The sequence below is a fragment of the Pseudorasbora parva genome, chromosome 9 (assembly GCF_024679245.1).
Source record: "Pseudorasbora parva isolate DD20220531a chromosome 9, ASM2467924v1, whole genome shotgun sequence".
NCBI lineage: Eukaryota > Metazoa > Chordata > Actinopteri > Cypriniformes > Gobionidae > Pseudorasbora > Pseudorasbora parva.
Window position 1 is genome coordinate 23,576,432 of NC_090180.1, and position 21,362 is coordinate 23,597,793.

General features: G+C 36.5%; 1 protein-coding gene across 9 annotated transcripts in view; it reads right to left on the reverse strand.

The window, feature by feature from the left end:
* dlg1b (discs large MAGUK scaffold protein 1b) overlaps nucleotides 1-21,362 on the reverse strand; it is a 147,730-nt gene that overhangs the window by 101,031 nt on the left and 25,337 nt on the right. For 4 of the 9 annotated variants that reach the window (XM_067454353.1, XM_067454358.1, XM_067454355.1 and 1 more), the window contains exon 4: nucleotides 21,275-21,346. The exons of the other annotated variants lie outside the window; for them this stretch is intronic. In XM_067454353.1, coding sequence (XP_067310454.1) covers nucleotides 21,275-21,346 — 72 coding nt within the window. The remainder of the gene's footprint in view (nucleotides 1-21,274; nucleotides 21,347-21,362) is intronic. 9 annotated transcript variants of the gene reach the window in all.

Consider the following 21,362-nt stretch of genomic DNA (forward strand, 5'->3'; position numbering starts at 1 on the left):
AACGTTATTTACGTCACGTTAATGTGGTCTTTAACCATGTTTAAGTAAAAAAAATATATATATTTAGTGTTAAACAATACTATATAATGTATTTAATATTTAATATCAGCGTGTTGTGTGCTATGTATGCGCCATATCGTGATCATGTCAAAGAATATAGCAAGATATTGCGCTATTCCTGGTTGTGGAAGAACACAGTCGCTGCATAAGCTTCCTTCAGATAATATTAGGTGTGGTTGAACTTTATTTTTAATGAAGTTCCAGCTGACGTGGGGAAGACGGTGATGTTCACTTAATTTCACCACGGAATCGTTTGTAAACAAATCTCACAATTCTATTTTTCTATATTGGATCCGACAGGAGGAATGGTGCAACACACTTATGTGAGTAAAACATGTTTTTATATGTAATAGATTTGCACTGTTATAGATTTTACTTTAACGTTTTGCTTATGTGTACGTGTCTAACAGAACATACCTTTAGCACGCTGGACTCAACAGAACATACCTTTAGCATGCAGACATGTATGGGCCAGGGCTCACAAAGCCCAAAGTTGCTGTGTGTTTTCCAGACGGGCTACCAAAACGGAAGCCCATCCGCAAGCCAATGAATCTCGTAATATTCCTTTCTTGTTCTGCTAGTCTCTCTCTCTTGACTTGAAATGTGTGCGCGAGGTTTGCGCTTATATCAAACGATCATGCGGGCTATGTAATACAAAAATAATAGTCCAATCAATCGCGGGTGGATGAGAAATAAATCATTGTGTTTGTTTGATAAAGACGTACTTGAATCATTCCGGTTGCCGCTTTCAAAACAACCCCTCCCTCATTTGAACTGAACTGACAGAGGCATAGATATGACAGGAGATTGAGCTCATTAAATATGCAAATCTTCCAAGTCTCCAGTGCGTCATGCCCCTCAAAACCCAGCGTTCAGGAGAGAACCTCAAAGCCAGTGTAAAAAAAAAAGCATATTACTTATTAGTTATGATGTTTTTGAATTTAAAAACCTCACAAACATCATTAGTTGACCTCAGACAACAGTATAAAAAATTAAAAAGCCAGTTCATGACACCTTTTGAGAAGTTTGAGCCAACTAAAAATTGTTAATTCAATTAACGTTAAAAATAAATGAGCAAATGTACATTTTAATGTTGAAGTCAAGTTTGAGCCAATTAAAAAAATATGAATTCACGTAACAATTTCTAGAACGAAATCGAGTGAACGTTAACAATCTGTGGAACTAGGTACAATTTTTTTTATTTTATTTTTATTTTACAGTGCAGCTGTGAATTCACATTAAAGACATTGCCCATCTGCAGCATTGAAGATTCACATTAGCGGAACTACGCGGTCATAGTAGCGGCTCGCTGCTATGACCATGCAGTTATGCTAATGTAAATCTCACAGACAGCTCACCCTTGCGGTATGAAACGGCTGTAAGAACTCCAATAAAATGATTAGGTAATTACCGCCTCATGAATAAATCTCTCAATGAGTAAAACTGTCTGTCTCTATCAGTGTTGGGCAGTAACACATTACTTAGTAACGCGTTACTGTAATTTAATTTCTTTTTAAGTAACAGAGTAATTTAACACATTACAATTTCCAAAACAGTAATTTGAGTATAGTTCCAAGCCCAGGTCACTATACGTTACAGCTGTGTTACATAATTGCCGACAGAATGCAGTGTTTTATCATCTAGATTGTAAAGAAAAGAGAAGTACAGTCCCTGACAAAAGTATTCTAATATTCACAGCTTGGTAAAGCCCGTTGAGTCAATTTTTGCAAAGACATAAGTGTTGTCACCTTGTCATATGAGCTTCACCTGTGACTAATAGTGGCTCAATTAGGTCTCAAGTGTGTATAAAAAAGAACCCCAGTACGCTAGACCTTCACATCAACTGCAACTAGACCTCTGCAAACATGCCTAAGATTCACCCTGAGACTAAAGTTTTGATTATCAAGAGGCTGAAGACCAGATCCACTGCTGATGTGGCAGACACCTTCAATGTGTCTCGGCTTCGAGTACAGAGGATAAAAAAAAAAGATTTGAAGAGACTGGAGACGTTTTTGACAAGCCCAGGTCAGGCAGACCCCGCAAGACAACTGCTCGAGAGGACCGTTTGTTGGCTCGAAAATCCAAGGCCAGCCCATTTTCCACTGCAGCAGAGCTCCACGAAACCTGGTCACCTGAAGTCCCTGGGTCAACCAGAACAGTTTGTCGGATTCTGTCTCGAAATGGCCTCCATGGTCGAATCAGTGCCCAGAGGCCAGCACTAAACAAAAGACAATTGAAAAACTGTGTGGCATTTGCCAAGGCCCACAGCCTTCTAAAAGGATGGACGCTGGAAAAGTGGCAGAAGGTGGATTTTTCAGATGAATCTTCTGTTGAATTACACCACAGTCGCCGCAAATATTGCAGAAGACCTACTGGTGCCCGAATGGATCCGAGATTCACCCAGAAAACAGTGAAGTTTGGTGGCGGAAAAATCATGGTCTGGGGTTACATCCAGTATGGGGGTATGTGAGAGATCTGCAGGGTGGAAGGCAACATCAATAGTCTAAAATACCAAGAAATCTTAGCTACCTCTTATTCCCAACCATAAAAGAGGTCAAATTCTGCAGCAGGATGGTGCTCCATCGCATACTTCCATCTCCACATCAAAGTTTCTCAAGGCGAAGAAGATCAAGATGCTCCAGGATTGGCCAGCCCAGTCACCAGACATGAACATCATTGAGCATATGTGGGGTAGGATGAAAGAGGACGCATGGAAGACGAAACCAAAGAATATTGATGAACTCTGGGAGGCAGGCAAGACTACTTCCTTAGCTATTCCTGATGACTTCATCAATAAATTGTACGAATCCTTGCCAAACCGCATGGATGCAGTCCTTCAAGCTCATGGAAGTCATACATGATATTAAATTAGAATCTCACAGCACCACAACTTAATTTGCTGACATATTTTTGTATTTGCAGTAAATTTGTTCAATTTCTGTATAGGCGACAAAACTTTTGTCTTGCCAAAATTTGACCTTTCTGTCTTGATTAAATGATAAATATTTTTTCTGTGAAAATTATTTATTTCAGTGCATTAAACATCATTTGGGAGGGTTTTAGCTTTTCATATGAGCTATTTCTAACACCAATTAATTAATTAAAAGGCAGGTTAATATCAGGTATTCCTAGAAAATAGATAAGCGACAAGGCTTTTGTCAGGGACTGTAGCTTTTTCCAAAGCAAGTCACCTATCGGATACTTTGACTGGTTATCGCCTGGGTGGGTACTACCATAGAAAACAAACACAGCATGGAGAGAAAAGTACACAAACCTGTTTCTGAAAATACAATCATTATTTTGAGTTTATTTCGGTCAAAGGCAAGAACATTATTATGGCTAGATGTGATAAAATTTAAAACATTTAAATAAAACAAAAACATCAAGAAATAGTTATGTGTAACTTATACATCCCAGCATAAACGCTCTTGTTATTAAAGTGGTTATGTTCACATACCACTATAATTTGAATAGGCAAGCATTATGCATAAATTGTAATTGCATCTAGTGTGAATAATAAATAGCCTTAACATTGCATTGCCTTAAATGCAGCAAAACTTTCTTCAAATTCTCAATGGATTATCACCTAGAAAGCATGCATTAACATCATGCTCCCTTTTATAATTACTAAGCCAGAGGTGTCCCACCCTGGTCCTGGAGGGCTACCCCCCTTCAGATTTTAGATCCAACCCAAATAAAACACACTTGAATCAGCTCATCATGGTGTTCAGGGACACCTGATAATTACAGACAGGTGTGTTGGAGCAGGGTTAGAACTGAAATCTGCAGGATGGTAGCCTTGCAGGAGCAGGGTTGGACACCCCTGTATTAAGCTGTCACTCATCTTTATTGTGGTCTCACAAAGTTCTGCTAATCAATTAAAGGACAACTCCGGTGAGAAATGAACCTAGGTTTAATTAACAGATGGTTACAGAGTATACCGTTCTCTGGGATGCATTCTCATGAAAATCGAATGTAAAGAGTTTTATCTCTAAAAACAGATTAGCTTATAACGCTAGTCTATGGGGCACAGAGTAGTGAAATTAAATCGCTAGTTAATACCACTAACAAGGCTCAAAATAGCCTCACACTAACACAGTAGCATAATGAGGGTCCCTACATGCAAACTGAAGCATTGAAAACTTTGTAAGTGTACAAACAGTTTAATAAGAAGATACTTTATAAACAGTGTTTTACGCGTTCACGGACAGCAGCCATCTTGGAAAACAGTCTCGACGAATTGATCCACGAGCGCTCTGCTAAGTGATGAACTGTGACTTGGAATCTCATATGGTCTGTTGTTTCCGGAAGAAAACACTGAACGCAACAGAAAAAACAAATAAATAAAAATAAAAATGTCCATGTTACTACTTTTGCCCTCAAACTTGAAAAATTAAATTCGGAGTTAAAATGAAGCCCGATCTTTTCTTAAGATCTTGGAGCCCATTTTTAGATTACTTTAAGGAGAAAGAATCTGGGTAAAGGTTTTTTTTTTTGTTGTTGTTGTTTTTAATGTCTATATACATACAGTATATCATAGTGATTATACTTTCATTTATATGTGGGCCTTTATTATACATGTTTTATGTAGTAATTTTACACACAATTCTGCAACAATTCGATGTATATACTGTGCCTTGAGATGTATATGTGCGTTTCTTTAATAAATGTAAAAAAAAAAATGTCCATGTTATTACATTTCACAAACTTAATTCCTATCGACCAGCTCACTTAGAACAGCACTCGTGGATAGATTCGTCGAGACTGTTTTCCAAGATGGCGCCTGTCCGTGAACGTCTTTATAAAGTATCTTCTTATTAAACTGTTTGTACACTTACAAAGTTTGCATGTAGGGACCCTCATTATGCTACCGTGTTAGTGTAAGGCTATTTTGAGCCTTGTTAGTGGTAATAACTAGCGATTTACTACCCTGTGTCTACCCTGTGCCCCATAGACAAGCGCTATAAACGAATCTGTTTTTAGAGATAAAACTCTTTACATTCGATTTTCATGAAAACGCATCCCAGAGAACGATCTACTCTGTAACCATCTGTTAATTACCCCTAGGTTCATTTCTCACCGGAGTTGTCCTTTAAACTGAGAGTACAGTGAATATCTTATTTAGCCGACTTGTCTAAAGTGTTTCAAGTAAAATTATGACGAGGATTTGAGTGTGCAGATCTGGAAAAAAGATGCAGGAGGAGTTCCTAACTTTAACACACCAGATTGGCCATTGTGCTCAAGAAATCATTGGATATGTTTGTGATTGGCTGCATTGCGTTGTAAATAGAAAACCTATTTATATTTGTTTTCGAAGTCTCAGCACAATCCCCAAATCTGTTTATGTTTATTAGTTTATGATGGAAGTATTCGTGAGAGTGCAGAGTACATCTCTGCTTAATAATATGCAATCTAATCCTGTTTACACAAAATAAAAAACAACTCCAGGATGAGTTTTGAAGAACCTAACAATCCTGAATCATGTTAAATCGTCAACAATGAAATACAGGTAACCGAGTAATCCACGTTTGAAGTATGGTCCCCCAAGAAAGTATTAAAAAAAAATCTTTAGCACAGAGCCCTGACTTATTCGGAAAAAAAAATGTACATGTGCAATATTATGCTTCAGAAACGGACTCAACCCCATCTCAAAAATATTATTCAACCCACAGTCAGTGAATTTAGGGCTTTAACTAGAGACTAGACATATAAGTGCCTGACACACCAAGCTGATTGTCAGCGATTGTCAGTTGTCGGCCAACGTAGTCCATCTAACAACATTTGAACATTTTACAAGCATTAAAAACAATTCACATAAAAAATTGTTCAAAGTGTGAGGTGAGGTTATGTCAGATTCTACTTTAACTGGTTAAGCTCTTAAAGCAGGATGGATTCTGATAGGCTGTCAATGTTTTTAAATCACTAGCTAGACATCTTTCTTGTTTCTTGTATCTTTATTGGTATTGCTAGTTCCCGTCCTTGGTGTGAACAGGCCATTATTCCATCAGGGCTGACTAGTAGGTTCTTATATTTTTAGATGAAGAGCTGTTCCAGCTTGATATCTCAGAGCCACTAAAAGCATAATTCAGCATAAAAGCACAAGGAAAATGAGAAAGTTTGGCATCTTCATCGCCATGCATAAAAATAGGAAGGGTAACAGGGACCTGATGGACATCAGCAATGTTGTAGAGTTCATGTGGTAGAGTAAACAGTTCATATTTAGATGGTACCTCCTTTGTTTATTTGAATATATTAATGTTGTGAGACCTCTCAAGACATCATCAAGGACTAGTTATGGTAGACTGACAAAGATGATGAATGTTTAAAATAAGTGATTATCGCAGACTCAATGCCCAGAGGAGAATGGTCCATATCAGAAGCAATGAGTCATTCATTTGCATGGATTGAGATAATATGTAGCATGACATTTGATGCAGACTACGCTACAATGACTCCCACACAGCCCCACTACACCAGATTTAAGAGGCAGCACAAATGAGCTGAATTGCTTGTGTCTGTTGAATTCTTCTGTGTCAGTGACTTCATCAGCAGGCAAAGATTTTTTTTGAAGAGGAAAGATTATGGAGGAAAAACCTCTGAACCACATGATACATTCTGATAATGTTTAGGGGAGGGGGGGGGGGGATAATGCTATTTCATGCATTCTGATTTACGGTGTGAAGGCCTTGGATTCTCATGCTTAATTGAAAAAAGCTAGATGGACGTATGACGTATTTCTGTGCCAAACACTGTACACACCTCCAGGATTCGAATGAGTTTCAGAGTAGTTGTTTTTTCAGTATGGCCCTCTATGACATCATAAAGGGTGGAATTCCTTGCAAGAGCACTTCTCTCATGTCAACCAGGGGTGCGTTTCTCGTACAACGGCGTAACTCACTGCTTAACTACCATTTTACGATGCATCGCTGAGTCATGACCCAAAGAGCCATGACTAGTCATCTCAAAACCGTATTGTCGCAAATCTTATGGTGGTGGTGGAATAATAACCGCTTTTAATAATTTATTTTGTGATCGAATTCATGCTAGATTTTTTGCTATAAATAATGGACATGGCACTTGAGGACTAATTCTTATTTTCTCAGTTATTGTGCTCATCATAGGCTCATTCTTACATAATAGAGCACATCCGCACATGCACATAACGGGCACTGATGCGCGTCCATGCTCCTTAAGAAAAGTCTACCAAAAATAGAAAATTATAATAAAAAATATATTAGCCTAACTTACATTGCCTAGACTCTTTGTAGTGCACATTAAAACTGTCACACAACTTCGCAACTGGTAGACATACTATAGCCTGCTTGAAGTATTTTATTCCTCACAAAAGTAAATAGTTTAACAAGAAGTGCTCTCAAGTCTTGTTTGTATGGCGGGCTTACCCACTCTCTCTCTCGTGGGTATTTTTGCAATGATTGCCCGGAAAGAATCCAACTCAAGATATTATAGATATAGGCAGCATAGATATTATTTTGTTAAATTCTGCCTGGGTAGACTGGAGGAATGACTGGATGAATGATACTGAAAATTCAGCTTTGCATCACAGAAATAAATGATAATTTAAAGAATAATAAATTGAAAACCAATTATTTTAAATAAAGAATTAAAGAATTAAAAATATATCACAATATTATATTTTTTTTCTGTATTTTTGATCAAATAAATGCAGGCTTGATGAGCAGAAGAAACTTCTTTCAAAAACATTACAAATAGTAATGTGTTCAAACTTTTGAAAAGTTTACTTTACTTTACTTTTATTTATTTATTTATTTATTTATTTTTGCTGTAGTACCGAAATTGGTACCGATTACCGTCAAATTTTTATGGTATTGGTACCGACTACTGAAATTTTGGTACCGTGACATCCATACTCTGCTTCTAACCACAGGTCGAGAGCTGTTGTTGCAACCACATAAGTTTGCGATGCTGTTTGCGAATGTTCATTGGAACTATGGTTTCAGTAAACACAAACACGTTGAACTGTGTTGACAACAACAAAACTTGCGCGAATAGTTGGCTAACTATGCTTTTGGGAAACAACACGAATGTAGTGAAATGTATCCAGGGATAATGCCATGATATATTATTATAGTGTGTGTGTGTGTGTGTGTGTGTGTGTGTGTGTGTGTGTGTGTGTGTGTGTGTGTGTGTGTGTGTGTGTGTGTGTGTGTGTGTGTGTGTGTGTGTGTGTGTGTGTGTGTGTGTGTGTGTGTGTGTGTGTCTTTAGCCCCACCCACTGCACGCCTTCACGAGCTTGGCTGTTTTCAGAAAGAATCATTACAGCCTGTCTTTTATGAATATGATAAAACTAAAGACTCTTCAGAGATATGAAGTATGCAATACTACACTACAGGTACTCAATGTTAACATGAGATTAACATAAACTGGGTGATTTATGTGCCCTTTAAGGTGTAAATAAAAGTATTTTGTGAGGATAGTGAGAAAGCCGAGGATGCATACAAAAATAGTTTTTTTTTTTTTCATGAGTTTGCCTCCTGGTACTGGGGGAAGTCGATGCAAAGCCCACATGGAAATCTATGTGCTTTTAACTGCAAGTCTGATATGCCTTGAGGCTGGAACCAACCAGAGGAGACATGAGCATGAGCAGTCATGCATGCAAAAAACATGCAGTCACTCCACACAACTGGAGCCCATCCTCTGTGAAGCCTCACAACCAGGCACTCTGAACGAGGGGTGTCAGGGGTTAGGAAGAGAGAGGAAGAGACAGAAAGCGAGAGCTCCTTGAGAATTCCCGCACAGGGACACAAATGCTGCTCTCTTGAGCAGAAATTGCCTCATCTGCAACATTTCTGACAACAGAAGCTCATAGGTTATTCATCGGTTTACTTCAAAATGCCATTTGTGTAGTCTATTTTTAGGGATCATAAATTTAAGTGTATGATGTAGTTAAAAAATAATTAAAATAAAAACCAGCACAAATACAATAGGTGTTCAGCACTTCGTGCTTGAACCCCTAAAAATCACTGTAAACAGTTCAGAAATAAAGTCAACATTCAGCGATTTGTGTGTTCAGTTCAGTGCAAAACGTTACTTCAGGCTGTGCCAAAAGTCAGCTTACACTGCAATGCAATCCAACTTTATAAACACAGTCATCAAAGCTCAAGCTTACAGTCAAGACAGCTGCTTCATACATCGCTACACTACTTACAATTCTGTCAAAATTCTGCTAATATGACCACGCATTAATAATGAAAAAATAATGACAATGTATTCTTCACACACCATTGATAGTAATATAACAGAAAATAAGTACATACTAGGGGTGTGACAAGACACGTAGCTCACGAGACGAGGCACGAGATTGGGTCATGAGATGAGATTTTTGCACAGTAAGAAATTCTTGTTCATGAACGTTCATGACTGGAAAAATAGTCTGCAGGAGCATTTTGAAATGTTTTAACTAATTATCTACTAGTAATGAATGTCATTTCAGTTCTACTTTCTGAATATGGATTATCAAATGCATTGAAAACAAAAGTACTCAAGCACTGTAAAAGGTTTTGCCACAAACTCAACTGACAGGCTTCTTTCCGGTATGATTTCAGATCTTACTGTACATAAATTAGGAGCTTCAAGAAACTCTGACAGATGTTGACCTCGTAATTGATCTCCTTCCCATAAATTGATCATAGAAATACATATTTGCCTTATCTAGCTTCTCGTCACACCCCTAGTACAGCGTTTCCCAACCGGGGTGCCTCATGCAGGCAATGACCACCTCATGCAGTCCATTTTCCTAAACCAAGACACGTTACAGTGACACGGATATAGCAGCACTTTCAAATATAACAATATACTGGCTTAAATGTATTTAAAACATTATCAAACTTTTATCAAAACTTTAAAATATGAAAAATCTTTTATTACAGAAAGTTCTGCAAATCAACACAATATTCAGTATGTTTGCTATTCATATATTGTTGATAGGAATCAAACAATAAGTATCATTTCAGCCCACAGTCATGAGAGACAGTACTAGAGATCAAAGACAGGACGTCAGCATCTTGAAGGTCAAGATAAATGACAGTAAAGGCCTTGAGACAAACGGCATTAAAGCAGGATGGGAAAGACTTGCATACAAAATGCTAGATATTGTCCAGGCTTCCTGCTTCTGTCTTTCTTTCTTCAATTCAGAAAACTTTCTTTCACAATTCAGCAAAAAAGAAAATGCAATTCAACATTGCATGTTCCGGCATCTATGCACACATATAAATGGCATGAAGTACTGTAATGAAGAAACTGGACTACAATCCAGTGAGAAACCACTGGGTTTTTTATTTTTATTTTATCTGTCATTGTTGTTTTTTGTATTCTGTTAAAAAAAATTTTACTTGGTACTGTGTTGGTCAATGGTAGTTGTGTTTGGTTGTGCTTTATAAATACATTGAAATTGAACAGTGGGAAGATAGTGCAGTATATAAGTATCATGGCATCACACCAGTGGTAATATAATCAGCCATTTGGACAGCAAGTCCCTTAAGCTTTTGGTATTGTTGGTACATGGGGATACTAGGAAAGAAGTCATGTGGTGTCTCTGATAGTCTCATGGCTTATAGGAAGGCTGATTCTGTATCATATGGGCTCAGTAGCTCTGCTTGGCAGAAATAGAAACACTAGCAGAGAACTGTGGCTTAAAATATGAGAATATGGGAACGCATTAAATTATACATTATATCTGGATGGAATGAGCATAAAAACAGCACATTGTCTTAAATTTGAGTAGATAACTAAAACCATAACATGCTTAAAAAATAGAAGATTAACAGGTGATGCTGAGAATCAGTTAAATCAGGCTTAGGCCACAGAATAGGCAGAATAAGCAAATGCTAAGGGTGCCGCCCATCCATAGGGGCACACAAACACACAGAGAGTTCACATGACTAAATTAGCATTATAGCTACAAATGTCAAAAAAGTCTGAATCCATCTGGTGCCCAACAAAGAAAATGGAGAAGAGAAGTGTCTCTTTTGACAAGTACAATCATAGCAGAATATTCAGATCTGTGTTGGCAACGCAGTTGACCCAGAAAAAGCTGCTGTTATGTATGACACAGCTTCACAAACAAGCTTCTTTTCAACCATGTTATTTCTGTATTACTATAATAAAAATCACAATAATACTGGGATTAAAAAAAGTTTATAGTTTGGATATAAACACTGATGTCTACGGTGGCCTTCAAATAGAGTAACTCACCAAATAAAGATTGTATCCATTACATTGTTTCACCGGTAGGTTTTTTTTTTTAAAGAGATTTGTTCAATTAATCTAATAATGAAACTTAAAGGGTTAGTTCACCCAAAAATGAATCTTGCTTTATCTGCTTACCCCCAGTGCATCCGTCATTGAGTCATTCATTTGAACCAATATTTTTAAAACACAACAATCCGTTCAAATTATTTAAATATTTTTAAATGGATTTTTAAACCATTTTAACAAAATCTAGTAAATTATGTTATTTAGTTTAATTGTCTAATCAGAATTGTGATCTTTATTTTTATTTTATTTTTTAAATGTGATTCTTAATTTATCCAGAATTGTGCAGAGTATGAACACACTGTGATGCAAAGGCCACCAGGTAAAATCTTACAGGGCAGCAAATTGGGCAGGGCCAGCCCTGCAACACAGGGCCATAACAGGCACACTGAATATAGTAGTTTGTTTGTTAATTCAAAAATAATTTTTGCATGTTAGCATCAAGGTATATTAGTAAAAACGTATAAAAAAAAAGTGTTAAAAAAAGTATATTAAAAAAAATCGACTTGAATCAAATAGAAAATCTAAAATAGATTCAGATGACACATTTCAAAATAATCCACATTTTCTAGCAATATCATAAAAATCACAGCCCGACAGAATATGTTCAACTGTCAAAGGAACTTGACAGAGACATAAAAGGAGGAACTTCGTCCATCACTAGAAACACATGTCTTGAGTGACCCAGTCGGCACCTGAAGACAACTTCACTGAATAATGGTCACTCAATCAAGGGTTTACAATGGCAGATACTAATATATGAAACTATATTCATATATTAGTATTAATATTGAAGCAATTAAACTATAAACTTCCATTATCCTACTCTTCTAAACTTATTACTACATACATGAGTAAAAAAATCTCAAATTTAAAAAAACTGCTCAAACAAGACAAGATGACACTATTGCCATAACTAAGTAATTGGTAAAGTACTGCTATGTACACTGCAATACACCGAACTATTAATAATAATTAAATGCAAACCACTCAGATGGTCGCGGTAACTCAGCGTTAATCAGTGCCCTTACCTTGGTCGTAACAATACAAATGCAGTCCATTCTGACAGAGACCTCGCGCCTCTCAGCATCTCATTTCGCAACTCTTCTTTAACGAGAATCACGCTGAATCCGTTCATAAATGCGGAGCTCACCGCTACTCCTCAAGGAACGAAAGAAAAATAAGAGCGATCCACGTGTTTGTGTTTGCTCTCCATGATCCATGATGAGAGAGAGAGAGAGAGAGAGAGAGAGAGAGAGAGAGAGAGAGAGAGAGAGAGAGAGAGAGAGAGAGAGAGAGAGAGAGAGACGCGCACACGTCTCCAAATAAACCCGAAAGCGCATCAGCGAGAGCGCGCTGCATCACACCACACGAGTTTACGCTCGCGCCGCTTCATTAATCATCTCAATAATTCAATTCTGCAGAGTGAATACCTTTACTTTATTGCGACTATCAACGTGTGTCTTTGGGTCTTGTGACAATGTGTGAAAAAAAACGTCCGTATTGTGTGTCAGAATGCTGTTTCCATGCTGTCTAATATAAGAGTCAATCAGCATCAGATAACATCAAAAATGTCCATGGAGAATTGTGACCTATGAACCAACTTTAATGCATTGTTAAAGACTACATTAGCAAGCAAAAAAGTTATTATGGCTGCATGATCTCAAAAGATAATTCATTCCAGAGTAAAAATCCTCTGTTAAGTTAAAATTGTAGGATGAATGGCATTTCTAAAAAATAAATATAAAAAAACCTCTTCAGGATGATCAACTTCACCATGCTAGTAATGTATGAGTTACAAATTCTGGATATTTTAAAAATGACTGCAATATTAAATCATCCTGTACAGACTGACACCAAACTCCAGATTTGAAAGTGACAACTGATCCAGGAGAGAGAAATCCAGACACCCCACAGAGAAAGTGTTTTGGCAGATCTCAAGTACGTTCCCAGCAGATGCAGCCCCACCATCAGTCACATCACACACATTTTAACACTGAGCCGACGCTGAAAAAGCAGACTTTTTATAGCTCGTACTGTAGATTGCCCTGAAATGCAGTGTAAGAATAAATATTTGATGTGCACGGTGATTAGCCCTTCCCTTTAGAAGCAGCCTCTGTACTAGAACATGCTGTGGTTGCATAAAGGGTTTTGGACCAAAGAAAACAAAAAAGAACACAGGGTAATAAGCATCTCTTACCCATTTTTCAACAAAATAGTGCTAGTGGTGGTGCTCATGAAGTCTGAACTTGGCCAGTGAAATCTAAAGCACTTAGAAACGGTTTCCTCTTACTTATAAGCTGAACGTTGATTTACAAATACATATTTCTTTGCAAACACTTTTCTAAACATCAAGTTCCTCTATGCCATTATGAGCTGCTTTTTATACAAGTTAAATATATAATACAGAAATTCATAGAAATAAGTTCAGATTGTGTTTGTTAATAGTACAATAAAGCAACACACTGAACATAAGAAAGGAATGACTGGCAACTAAGTGAGTGGATGTGTATTGATTGTACACTCTAAAATAACTCGGTGGCTTAGTAAATATCACAGTAATAATTAACTTTATTAACTTAATAAAATCTCTCAATATCATTTACTTGATGGTTTTAGTTAAACATACCAAAATAATTGACTAAAAATCCAACAGTTAATTTTGTCTAAAATTTATAGTTATATTTAAGTTTTTTTCACTAAAATAATTTAGTATTCAAATAACCAATTATTTATTTTAAAAATACTTAATACATTTGTGTAATTTATTTCAAAATATTTTAGAATGTAGAATTAAACCGATCTGTTTCAAGAACCACAAATATTACTTAATTAAAATCAAGATTATTAATATTTAACACACACTGAAGAAACTGAGTAAGTTTACTCGATTAAAACAATGCGCCCCTCCCCCACCCTCTGCCGTGACGACAGCTGGACGGTTGAGTGAGTGCGGATATTTGAATTCTCCTCAGTCACCAGAGCAGTTTCTTCTTCTCAGCGTTGCAGAATTGGGGCATTTCCTCTCTGAAATTCAGGTTTGTATGTTTTGTTTTATCTATATAATCATTACTGTGCTAAAAGGCATTTTATTTAATTCAAAACAACATACAGGGACAGTGTGAGTCACCTTAAGTTAACGTGTGGCGTTGGTCTTTGAAACGCCTGCTGTGTTGCTCAAAACACACAACTTTATTCGTAAAGATAATGAATATAATGATTTTGGATGATAAAATCTTATTAAAACTGGGCACTGTTTGTTTATTTTCAGGTTATGGAGTCTGGCGCCTCCTCGCAGCATCTTTCATCTACGAATGAAACGCAGGACAGCGGTCTCAAGTTCAAAGTCCACCCGCAGACCGCCGTTAGTCCATCTCAGGCTCGAGAAACAGCGCTGATACGGTGGAAATGGGATAACAGACCGGTTGATTACACTTGAATTACTTTTAAATGTTTAATTTTTACTTCTAAAATGTTTGTTACATGATTTTAAATGTTGTAAAATAACTGTTATTCTTAATATGTCAAAACAGTAATATATGCTGTAACGTTAACTGTTACTCGTCGACAATAAAGGCCATGTCATGTATAAGTGTGTTTGTGTGGACTGTGGAGTATTTTACAAAGGTTTAGAGGAAATTAAAGTTATACTATACAAGTTAGTAATACTCATAAATAAAAACAGTTCATATTAGTCGTAAATATTGGTTTTTAAATGCTTTTTACCCAATTTTTTCTACTCAATTGAATTTGTTAATGTAACAAATGCAGTTACTCAGATCTACTTAATTTTTTTACTTACATTTACTCAGTTCATATGGTGTCTATAATTGATTTCACTGCTTTAAAATTTACTCAATTTTTTTAGTGTAAAAATGTTTCACCAAAAAAATTGAGTAAATCATAGTATAAGTTTTTAGAGTGTAATGGGAGGGATTGGGAATCGTTTTTTGTTTTTTTGCATTTAATTATTTATTTGTTTATTTTTAAACCACAGGTCCTATGTTTTAAAAAAAATGACATTATTTCCTTACTCTACTTAAGGGGGGGGGGGGACACTCAGTTTCACTTCAATCTTGAGTACCTATAGAGTAGTATTGCATCCTTCATATCTCTGAAAAGTCTTTAGTTTTATTATATTTAAAAGAAAGATAGGCTGTACCGAGTCTTTCCGGAAAAAAACGAGCTGCTGGAGGCGTATCGTGTGGGCAGAGCTAAAGAATGACGAGTGCAGAGCTAATGCACGAGAGCTTCTGAAAGCTGACATCGTCATACGTGGAAAAGAAAACCTTACCCTAAATAAACCATGGCTATCGATCAGATTCAATTAATACAGATATGATCCAGAATCAGAGGCTGAAATAAATTGAACAGGAGAAACAGCAGCAGCAGGACGTCCGTCTCTGTGGTATGTACTGTATTTAGTGGCTTGTCAACATTTGCGTCTGTTTACTCGTGGTATATGATGACATAATTTGGTTTATGGACTATTGTATGCGACTAAACCTTAGCAGTAGCAAGCAAAACGCTTTTGCATGTCAGATAGTGTACAAAAAAACAATGTAGTAACGTTAGCGCATTTGAATGAAGAAGCACGCTTTGTGAGAACGTCCCCTATCGTAGGTTTATGTTTGGGTGGTTTTACAATAAACAAACCAAATTTATTTAAACACACACCATACATCGCATGCTCCATTGATAAAATAACTATACACGATCGTATTGTTTACTGATGTTTACTTACACGACGATAGCCAACAGCACAGACATTTGAAGCAGTTTTACTCACCGCCTGCTTCCAAAGTGGGCTGCAAAATATTGGAAAAAAATTACATTGCGATATTTTTTCCCCCAACGATATATATTGCGATATTGAGAGCCATCAATCCAGGCTAAAGTCAATAATTACCATTCCATGATATTAATAATATCAGTAATAAGCAAGCTTCATTACAAGTGACAAAAAGAAATGTTGGAAAGTATGTGCAAACATGAAACTAAACCTCCAGTAGGTGGCACAAGGTGACCGTCTTAATGAGCGAGTCACTAAGTCGTTCATTTAAAAGATTCATTCAAACGCTGAATCGTTCACGCTTGTTGATATGAGACGTGTTACGGGTCTACTGTGAACGATTTTCACTGCTGAAATAGAACAAAAACACTAAATATTGCATCTAAAATGTAAGTGACTAAGTGAATGTTAATTAGTTGTTTATGGAACTGTCATATGAAATCAGTGTCACAGTCGTGATGGTATTCAGGAAAACGCTCAATTGTTGTAATTACTCCTCGAGAGGCTGCACGAGCGTCAACGGCGCGACCTTATTATCGTCAGTTCATTATATATTATCCACTATCGATCGCCACTTACACCAAATTAATGCACAAACATTCTTGCATTTTGGTGATTCACTAATTATTTTATGGTTTAATCAGGCTGTCCGTCAGGCAAGTAAAATTCTCTTTCACTTGTCCCTTAAAAAAAAACCACTTGTCCGGGACAACCATTAATGTCGAGCGCTGCTTTGTATTCGTCGTAAAGATCATCTTTTTGGTGCCGTTTTAAGTGAACAGACAAATTGGTGGTGTTTTCTTGTTTTGTGGCCACAAGACACTCCATGCAAAGTACCTCTTTTTGTTCAACATCCTCCTTCTTGTAGCCGAAATAGTCCCAAAAAGATGATTTCTGGTACGGACCTTTTTTTTCTTTCTTTTTTTGCGGCAGATCCTCTTCATTGCGCATTTTAGCAGTGAATGTTTGGCCGTGAGCAGTGGCTCAGCGAACCAATCACTGTGCAGGCTCGCGGAATGTGCATGTCACTCCAGCAACAAACTCGTGTTTACTGTGTGCTACCATTCTCTTAATACACCATGGGCTACTACCCTTCACATCGCATGTTCCGGCGATGTGACTATCGTACATGCGCACATCGCGATGTCGATGTTAAAGCAGAATATCGCTCAGCCCTATTCCAAAGCACGACCGTGAACCTTTATCGCTGGGACCGCTCCGTCAAAAACACACTTCTTGTTGATTTTGTGAAGTCCTGTGACAGCTGTGACCGTGGAGATCCACTTTTGCGACGCGACTGAAGCATGATGTTTTGACGCTTCTCGTCATTTCTGCGTTCAAATCGGTTCAAATGAAGCGCTGCCTTCCCGGAATGCTATGCGGACGCGTTGAAGACGCTTGACGTCACCCATAGGAATAAAGTGGAGCGCGGCACGACAGACGTGTTGCACGGACTGGATCTGCACCTGAGAGCAGTGTTTATGGGCGTGCGTTTCCTCTCTCGCTCTAGTCGTGTGCGCAAGGACCTTCCGCTCTGTCAACGTCAAGCGGACCCATACCCAAAAAAACTCTCAGTAACTTGTGAGAAACCGGAAGGAGTATTTTTGACACAGAAATACTCCACTACGTCCAACTTAGTGTTTGAAATTTTCGTACAACTTAGTGTTCCATTTTTAGGATAGGAATCCAAGTCTTTAACAGAGTTTAAAAATCTCAGTATGCATGAAACAGCATTTCAACTAGAACTTTCTCTAGAGAAAGGCTAGATGTGACTCCTCCTTAAAGGGTTACTTCAGCGATTAGCATATGGCTTTGTATCAGCAGAAACCCTGGAGTATATTCAAATGATCGTGCCATTATTAATAATGTGATAGTCACATTATTAACTCCTCAGGAGTTGTGTGGAGTATGTTTATGGCGGATGGATGCACTTTTTAAACTTTAAACTCAACGGACCCCATCACTGCCATTTTAAATCTTGGAAGCATCAGAGGTATTTATTATTTATTAATATAACTCCGATTGTGTTCATCAGAAAGAAGAAAGTCATACACACCTTGAATGGCTTGAGGGTGAGTAAATCATTTGGTCATTTTTATTTTAAAGTGAAATATTCCAACAAGGCAACCATATGCGTGATTTGGCAAGCCAGCCAGTTCGAATAATAGCCTAACCATAGCTTCACCTTAAACGTTTTCTTCGAATTCTCTCAAGAGCACAATCACCAAATCTGTTTATGTTCATTTATATATGATGAGAGTATTCGCTAGAGTGCAGAATTGTCAGCGTTTCAGTGATTTCTAATCTTAACACCTCTAATTGCCCACATAAGCTCAACAGATTTGTGTGTGATTGGTTATAATGCGGAACACTGTAAACGTGTAAAAAAATATTAATAATAATGTGTGAACATGAGGTGATCTAAATTTTATGCCACATTCGAGAGTTTTCATTGAATTTTTACTTGATTACAAGATTAAGTTTAAATTTGCAGGTGCATTTTTGGCCCAAGCACCTGTTCATTTTTGACCCATGATCAGAGGAAGGCTAAGTGTATGGAAAAGTTCCTTTTAAAAATAATGCTTTACAACATTGCACTACTCCCTAAAAAAAGTAACTAATTGTGTTACTTATTTACTTCTTGCTGGTTTGTGTGAGATATATATATATATATATATATATATACACACACAGATGTATTACAAAATACAAATGTAAAGGCCCTTTCACACAAAGGGCCAGATTTACTATAACAGCTTGGGCCAGCGCACACACTCTTTTGGCATTCAAAAACAACCTCCAGGATTTACGTAGTGAAAAATTTACGCTGTAAATGCATGGACAGGGTTATTTTTCCGGCTGACCTATTGTATATGCACTTGTTGGAGTTTCCCTTTCAAATGCAAAAATGTATAGGAAAGGGAGTATATAAAAAAAATCATGCTTATAAAAGATTTACTAAGGATTAATCTAGTCTATTTACCTGTATTTGCTGCATTATTTAACGGCCGCAAAAAAAAGAATGTCTTAAACTAGCTGCTAGTTTGCATTGCTCTTATTGGATTGAGTCATTATGGAAATGACCCGGCTGTGTCTGGGTTCTTTAATTTGCACGTCGTCAATAGATCACTTCTACTGTGGACAGGTGGTGTCAGTAAATAAATGGAAAAACAAAGTAACTTTACAATACTTAACAAGTAACTCAGATTGTAAGTGTAAAAGCAATGCATTTCTTTAATAAAATTAATTACTAGGGCTGTGGCTGTCACAATTCGTCGATTAAATTCAAGTACTCTATTTTTAAAAATACTTGATCGCAATTTTCCCATGTCAAGCAACTGGCAAAATACAGGAAGTGGTGCTGCACTAAAAAAAAAAAATCAATGAACAGCATTATTAGACCGTATTCTAAAGCTGCACAATGTATTAAAACCAGTTAAAAACCATAGTGTAATGCTATTGTGAATTCACAAACTCCATCTTTGAATATGCTGCGAGTTTGGGTTGCTTTAACGTTCATATGTTGTTAATCGCAATGTACCATTTCAACAGATTTGTAAGGTAAATTGTTTATAAACCTACACAGGAGAATTCAATTACTAAATATTCAACTGTTCATCGATATTTCAAAATAAGTTATTTTTGATTCTTTATTTAAACCAAATACTATTGCCTCATTTTTATTGTACATGTATTTCAAGTCATTTTCAAAGGCTTAGGTCTTTGCTTTTTTATTACCACAAAAAAATATATCTGATTACTCAATTAATCGTTAAAATAAACAACCAATTTCTCGATTACCAAAATAATCGTTAGTGACAGCCCAACTAATAACATAACTTACATTCTTGTGACATGTTTCCCCCAACACTGCCCAAATGCATTATATAAATGCATTACTGTCTTTAAACAATTTACACAATCCCCATTAACTGCCTCACTTAATATGAAGTTCTTACGTTATGGACCCTTTTCACATTACCATATTTGCAACTTAGAAGTAAACTATACATAAAACATTTCTTTAGAGGTACAAGGGATACCATACCAAATATTATTTCCAGCGGTAAAAAAATAAATATACCATTGCATTATATGACTTTGGAAAGATGGATTGTGGCAGTCAAAAGAGAAAGATTTACAGTCTCCAGCTCTGCAGCTGTATTAGAAATCCCCTTGCAAGTACTGTAGAATATAACACAAGTAACACAAGTACAGTGTTATAAATGTACATTAAAAAATGAAAATATTAATAACTTTGCTACATTTACTATGTTAAATATTGCAACATAAATTTGTTGCGAAAATGCGAATGCGAAAAGACACAATGCGAAAAGTGTGAACAACATAAAATACACATTTTGCTGGTGTGTGTATATATATATATATATATATATATAGATATATATATATATATAGATATATATATATATATATATATATATATATATATATATAGATATATATATATATATATATATATATATATATATATATATATATATATATATATATATATATATATATATATATATATAGATATATATATAGATATATATATAGATATATACATCTATATATAAAACATGAATTACATTATACATAAGAGATTTAAATACACATTGGTTAAAGGCGATTTTTAAACTTATAACACCAAATTGACATTTTCACAATCTTAAACAATTATTTTATTATTATATTAAACAGCACAATTTAATAATAATGTATTTTGACAATTAAATTGAATTTTTCAAAAATCCAATTCCTCAAATCATAAAAAATTAACAGCTATATTGGGCTGATCACATTCAGAAAAAAATGTCACATTTTGGACGTTCTGAATATAATGCTGATAACATATTTTGAATAAAGTTTCAGCATTGTGAAAATGTCACCCACAGCTTGGCGACCAAAACTTGGTATCCCAGCGATAATGCTGTGACCTATGTCCAGAGCAGACCCATGAGGCGAGCCTAAATAAATGGGGCACAATGACACATGAGTCCCTCTATTCTTGGAGAAAACCCCATCGATGAGGCTTGAGGAACGGGGTAGGAGGAAATGAACGGCCCAGACATGCGGCCATGGGGTATGCCCAACCCACCAGACCCGTGCCGGTATGATACTCACTTGGTCCAGCTCACTGTGGGAGGATTTCGCTTTAGCAAGCACATGAAGGATTTCATTTAGGAGGGGAGAGTCCTGAGAGTGGCCATTT